The sequence below is a fragment of the Charadrius vociferus genome, unplaced genomic scaffold (genome assembly GCF_000708025.1).
Source record: "Charadrius vociferus isolate BGI_N301 unplaced genomic scaffold, ASM70802v2 scaffold282, whole genome shotgun sequence".
In the NCBI taxonomy this organism is placed as follows: domain Eukaryota; kingdom Metazoa; phylum Chordata; class Aves; order Charadriiformes; family Charadriidae; genus Charadrius; species Charadrius vociferus.
In genome coordinates, this window is record NW_009647731.1 from 695,241 (window position 1) to 702,154 (window position 6,914).

Genomic DNA, 6,914 nt, shown 5'->3' on the forward strand with positions numbered 1-6,914 from the left:
GGGCGGCTCCGGCGTGTCTCAGCCTGCGGGGGAAGGGGTGGGTGGGTCGGGGTTGTCTCAGCGCCTCAGACCTGCGGGTGGGTTGTTGGAGCACCCCGCCGAGCTCCTGTGGCACACCCCCCTCTCGCTTGTCACCGGTGTAACTCGCTTTTGCTCGCTTTCTTGTTTTTTTGTTTGTTTTTTTGTCGTGTTTTATAAGCAGGCCTACATCCCGGGGGTCGGGGGCTTTGTGGAATTTGAAGCGTGTCGCGGAGATGCGCTGTTGAGGTGGCTTTGCCTGGACATCCCCGTTCGGTTTGTGTAGCCCGCGCTGCGTCCCGGAGCGGCGGGGCTGGCCCAGAACTCTTGGAGAGGCGGCTTTTCCTGCCCCCCTGCCTTGCCTGGTCAATGGAGACAAAGCTCTATTAAAAGGCATCTAAAATATTTCACGATGCAGCCAGGTTTTTATATTCCCAGTCTGCTGAGACTTCATGAATGGCTTGGACCTACACCACTGTATTCCCTGCTGGCACTGCCTGCCAGGGTTCTTTTGATAAAGTACAAAATTATGCTAATTATTTGTACAAAAAATATTTAGTTTCATCATTACTGTTCGAGTCATAGGAGCTATTATATATAAGGTTTTTTGCTAACTCTAGAAGGCTGGTACTCTGTTCTCGTAATGCTTTTCTTCCTTCTTTCCCTCTTCGATGTGCGTAGCTAATTGTTAAGGTTTTATGTGGTTGTTTGAGGAGGTTTTTTTTTAAAAAAAAAAAGACGGTAGTATATAGTAATTAGTCTTGCAGGTGCATGGCATTAACAGGTCTTGTCCAGAATATGCTAAAATGTGCTTTAAAGCCACATCCTGGCACGTATCAGGTGACTTCCTTCTCCTGTGTTTTTGACATCAGCTGACTAATTCAGTTTTTCATGATCTTTTAGCCAAAAGGCTGATTCTTCCAGTCCTTGCTTGCTTTTCAATTCTCAGGTATAATAGCTGGTGTGGTATAAAAACTTAAACACTGGAATTTGGGTGTGATGACATTTTTTGTTAATGAAGGTTGGTTTTCTTCAAGTGAATCTTCTGCCTTTGGCAGGTGAGCAAATAGTTGTAGTTTTCTAAGCTTTGTTTACATATCTAAATTTATTAAAGTTCTGGTTTATTAGCACAAACTCATAAACTAAAAAGGAGGAAGCAAAACCTTGAAATCAAGCCATCAGCATTTCACTTCTGGGTGAGAGGGCTTTTGTTGAACAGGCAATGTGTTTGTCAGGGGACCTGACCCTGAGAATATATAGTATTTTCTTCCTATGTAACAGGAACATCTCCCTTCTGAGCACAGCAAATTTTTCCTCCACATGAACTCTGGCTTGTGCTAAGTGATCCGAGAGGTTATTGCCCTCATGGCTACCTGAGCTTTAAATTAAAATTAGTGGTTTGATCCGGACTGTTTGGCTAAGCTGTACTGAATGCAGTAACAGAGCGTACACTTGCACAATATCCTGCTGGTTCTCAGGTGCTTAAAGAAGTTGTTCTGTTCCCTTCCATGCACCAGCTTTGGCACTTGTCCGACTGCATGGAGAGCCAGCTCGATTTATTAACTGGATCGCTGGGTGCTCGAGTTGAACTAGCTTGTTGTGCTGTGAGGTGAGTGCCAGAGGCAGCACCAGGGATGGAGCCTTGAAGTGAAGATTTGGGGAATGACACCGCTGCTTTCAAGGGCAGCGGGTTGTCGTATTGCTGCAACTGTATTACCTACTGCACCCTAAAAAGCCAGTATGTGCCCACTTCTGTGGATAGCAGTCTTGGACAGAGGAGAGGGCAGGGCTGCTGGAAGCTGTAGCTCTGTAAGTTGCCAAATGTGATTCGGCGGTGGCTGCCTGAAGGCCCTCTTGATGTCCTCCAGGATCTGGCCTCAGGTGCTGAAAAGTTAACACGCAATGTGTGATGCTTTCCTCAGCCCTCTCTGTGACCGTAATCTGCACTGTTGCGTGTGGGGTTGGTGAGGGGATGCTGAGCCGTTAGCTGTGGAAATATCAAATACATCTGTCCAACTGAAGGTTGATCTGCAAGGGCATTACTGTATATGAGCTTGTCACCAGCTTTGTTAATGGAACTTAATTTTTTGCATATATGTATGCTCATATTGTGTGTAGTTAAGGCTGGCTATTTGCAGAGATGGTGGTTCAGGCATGTTTGAAGTGCTGCTTGGTTTCTTTCCTGTATCTGTTAGGAACAGTGTGGCCAGCAGGGCTGGGGAAGTGATTGTTCCCCTGTATTCAGCACCGGTGAGGCCACACCTCCAGTACTGTGTTCAGTTTTGGGGCCCTTCACTGCAAGAAAGACATTGAGGTGCTGGAGTGTGTCCAGGGAAGGGCAACAAAGCTGGTGAGGGGTCTAGAGCATAAGTCTTATGAGGAGCGGCTGAGGGAACTGGGGGTGTTAAGCCTGGAGAAAAGGAGGCTGAGGGGAGACCTTATCACTCTCTACAACCACCTGAAAGGAGGTTGGAGCAAGGTGGGGGCTGACCTCGTCTCGCTAGTAACAAGCAATAGGACATGAGGAAATGGCCTCAAGCTGTGCCAGGGGAGGTTCAAGATGGGTATTAGGAAAAAGTTCTTCACAGAAAGGGTTATCAAGCATTGGAACAGGCTGCCCAGGGCAGTGGTGGAATTGCCACCCCTGGAGGTATTTAAAAGACGGGTAGACATGGTGCAGAGGGACACGGTTTAGTGGTGGTTCTGGCAGTGTTAGGTTGATGGTTGGACTTGATGATCTTGAAGGTCCCTTCCAACCTAGACAATTCTGTGATTCTGTTGAAACACCTTATTTTCAGGTTGTTGTAGTTCAACTGCTGAAACTTGCCCTGCGCTGAAATATGGCAAGTTGTGAAACCAAAACCACTCCCTGACTTGCCTCTTCACCTGAAAGCACACTCAGATCTGTGAAACTAAATAGTTATTGGTACTTCATGTAATTTGTCTGAACTTGAGGATATGCTTCCCTGACACAGATCTTTCGTTATTAAAGCTTGTTTAAGAGACCTCAGGGCTCTCTCTTGGACTGTGGTTCCACAGCTGTTAAAGTTTCTCTAAGTTAGCTGTGCCATAAGTGATCCTGCTCTCAGCTGATGACAGCATTAGGCTGCTTCAGGTCACTAGGGTGGCAGAGAAGTTTGGAATTACATACTGGACAAGTGGTAGTTTAAACCAATTTAAATTGTTGTGGTAGTTCACCCTGGGATTATTTTCATTGTTGCTTTCCATTACCTAAGTATGGGATGCTGCCACGAGGGTGGTGTTGATCCTTCCTCCCACCCTTGGGCTGGCTTTCCCTCAATCATGCTTACAGCAGTACTATTGAGCTTGAAAACACATGAAAACAAGTTGCTTTTCTGGAGAAAGCATGGCGGGAGCGAGAATGGTTGCTTGAATCAGTTCTTTGATGTGGCCCATCATTCGTTAGTGCTAATGCTGGCAAGAGAGAGGCTGGGAACTGGAGTTGGGGAAATGGGGCGGGAGTGGTCTAGGTACCTCTTTCAGTAGGACTCTGCACTAACTCTGGTTTCAGAGTCACCTGAAAGTGTGCTAGCTCTGCTGCCCGGCTGTAAACCTGGGCTGCGGAGTGTGCTTTTACAAAGCAAAGAGAAGTTTTGAGCAGAAGCTGCAACTTCTGAAGCGCAGGGGGAGGTGTTAACCTGCAGGGAGCAGATCCCTTGGGGCGTCTGTACTGCACATCCTGAGTGCAGCGAGTGTAGACCAGGCTAACTTGCTTTAATGCTACTGAAATATTATCAGTAACTGCTCTACACTAAGCTGGGAATTGGTTAGCCGCTTCAGAGGGTGTTCAGTTTGTTATCTGGTTGAGCCCCGTGCACGCGGGCATTTAAAGCAGCTTGGCTGGTACATGAAACGCATCATACAGAGCAATTAAGCTTGATTGTATTCATATTTTTATCTGAAGTTGGATAGATCCTTGAGAGGACTATCAGTGCTTGCATGTGTATGCAATTGGGTCCTTGGAGAAAATATTTCTGTGAGGGAATAGTTGGTGTGAGTATTACCCTGGAACACTTACTTGCAGTAGGTTTATTATGCAGTGCCCTTGGTTCACAATTCCTCTTTATCGTTGCAGTATCTTAACAAAAACAAACCTTATGTCCTATCTGCAGTGGCTTCTTTGAAAATGGTCGTCCTTAAGCACGTCTTAGCATTGGGACTCAGTTTTTCTCTGCAACTGTTGAGGGTTACAAGATTTTTAGGACGCAGCGCTGTTGAGTGCTTAAAGGCCAAGGAGCGTTTAAGAAAAGTACTGCTAGACCTGGGTTCACATCAAAACTACCAATTTCTGCAAACAATATCTAAACGATTGAGAGGTTTTAATGAAACACTAAGGAAGAAGTTACAGATGGTGATGCTGGAGATTAGGTTAGATGGTTATGGATTCCTTTTGGTCTTGATTTATATGCTAAACTTGTTATTTTAGACTCTGGAAGCATTAGGTGTCCATGTACAAAATCTTAAGTCAAAATAGAATCGCCTAGCTGATGTTGTACTTTATAGGAATACTTTGTCACAACAAAATGTTTTTTCTAGATTATTATTATTATTATTTTAGTGGGTTTTTTTAAACACATTGGTATTTGACTAATGGGAATTATTAGCTCTTTTTCATCTTTTATGCATTAAAATTGTAGTCTCATTGCATATTTACGCACTTATGCATATTTATTAAAAAAGAAAGTGTTTTAAGTTTCAGTAAAGTGGGCATAGTTTGCTAATATGGTGACTTTTTTCTCTCCAGTATTTTGGGGTTTACCTCTACAGTGTTCAGAGTTTAAAGTGTTTTCTAAGGGGAAAGCAAATTCCCCTGTGCATATTGAAAGTCTCTAAGAATGTTGAATTCAAAACTTGGTATGTAAGCAAGTGGTGGTGGACTTGGTATAAGAGCATGCAGACGTAGAATTTAACTATTTCCTCTGCTGCAGAAATAATGACTTTATTTGAAGAGTCATTTTAAAAGTGGCAGTTAAAATGATTCTTCTCTATAATTTTTTTCATGGTGTCTAAGTGCAAGTTGGGATTCAGTTTATCCCAGTTGCTCAGTTAATATTTTTGGATGGTCCTACATTTGTTGTCTCTGACGTATAGTTTTAAACTTTAATTCTGCACTTCATCATTGTGACTCGAGCTCTGTTTTGTTTAGTGAGTACTTTTAAGAGGCTTCAGCCTTTGTGCCCCTCCCATGGGCTGTAAAGTCTGGCAATGGAAGATAAAGCAATTTGAAATTCATAAGGCTCCTAGAGGGGTGAATGTATCTTGCAATTGAAATTGCAGTAGTAGGTGTAACTCTATGAATTTAGTAAGAACATAAAATATTTTAAAGTTCCTTTGGGAAATATAAAGGATAACTGAATGTAAACAGTTCTCAATGTTTTTCAAGACTTCTCATTTCTCTAATTGATTGAAAAAATCATGTTTGCTTGTTTCCTGGCAGGGAAAAGAGACGTTAATTTTTTCCAGCTCCCATTTGAAGTCAGTATAGGGGCTGACTACGTATCTTTCAGCCCACATTTTTGAGTTGGAATGAGAACCAAAACTCGCTTTAACGTAGTTTTTCTAACATTGCTCCTGTTATATAGAAACATTTTTTGCCTCAATGGGAAAGAAATGAAAATGTCAGTAGTTCTGTCAGGCTGAAGTAATGTATTCCATTTAAAAACCCATTCTATTTAGAAAGGAGGGAAAACCTTTAATACTTCTATTTTTTTCTTACGCAGGAATTAAAAACTACTCTAACTGGCCTACCATCCCACAAGTATACCTCAATGGTGAATTTGTTGGTGGCTGTGATATCCTCCTCCAGATGCATCAGAATGGAGATCTCGTGGAAGAGCTGAAGAAACTTGGAATCCGTTCAGCGCTTCTGGATGCAGAAAAAGACCAAGAAAAAAAGTAAAACAAGCAAAAAAGATGCTGTGACGGGAATGAAGTGAATCTTCGTTAAGAACTTGTTACCAGTAAAGCCTTACATACTTTAGCTCAAAGAAGGCATCTTTTTGAACTGACACTAAGATTTATCTGCGAATGTCTGTTAGCTCATGGTAAATGTAGTGATCTTGGTATTTTTGATTTATGGATATTGTGAAAATTTGACTATAACCACTGCACTGTAAAGCATATGTTTGTGGAAATTGTGTTTAAAAAAAAAAAAAGTTCACTTCAGAAAGCATTCAATTCTTGATTGAGGCAGGAGTAAACCAAAAGAACCAATAATATTTTTATGGATTTTGAGTGTGTGTTTCTCTGTTCTTTGGTACACAAGCCTATGCAAACAGTGTTTGCATTCCCTTGCTCCTCTTGAAAAAGTGTTAAGTAATAGTGCATCAGTTTTGCTGTATAACTGCTGGTGATAAGACTTCCTGAGAGCCTGTAAAACTTTTGTAATCACATATGATATAGGACAAAAATAGCCTTCACACAATATAGAAGAAAAAAGATTATATGAGAGTGCATGAAATATACTTTTATTCCAAAGGGTAATAATAAACAGACTTGTACAAATACATGTATAATGGTCATTATTACTTTGTAACATTCTGATGGGGTTTAAAAGATTGCTAAGAATTGTGCCTATGATTTTATAAAGCCTTTTCTACCTCTTGCAAAGCAGCTTCCCCCCCCCCGCTTATATACTTCGTGTATTGCAGTTCTGTGTCAGTGCTAAAATGTGGGAATTGTTTAAGGCTTCAGTATTTTAGCTTGAAATAGTACGGGAGAATACTTCAGTTACTGTTGTAATCCTGTATCATTTGCTAGTTACTAAGTTATCTTTTTATATTTGTTGTATTTCCAAGTATTTTCTCCTGCCTGCTGTGCTTTGAAGAATACGCTCTTCAAACTTGGGATTAACAGATGAAATGTTTTGTGTAGAT

The 6,914-nt window shown here is 41.9% G+C and overlaps 1 protein-coding gene across 1 annotated transcript; it reads left to right on the forward strand.

Annotated features, from left to right (window-relative positions):
• Positions 1 to 4,874: 4,874 nt before the first annotated feature.
• GLRX5 (glutaredoxin 5) lies at positions 4,875 to 6,545 on the forward strand. Its single transcript, XM_009881604.1, has 2 exons — positions 4,875 to 4,893; positions 5,760 to 6,545. The coding sequence occupies exons 1-2, from the start codon at positions 4,875 to 4,877 to the stop codon at positions 5,936 to 5,938; spliced, it is 198 nt and encodes a 65-aa protein (XP_009879906.1). The 3' UTR covers positions 5,939 to 6,545.
• Positions 6,546 to 6,914: the final 369 nt, after the last annotated feature.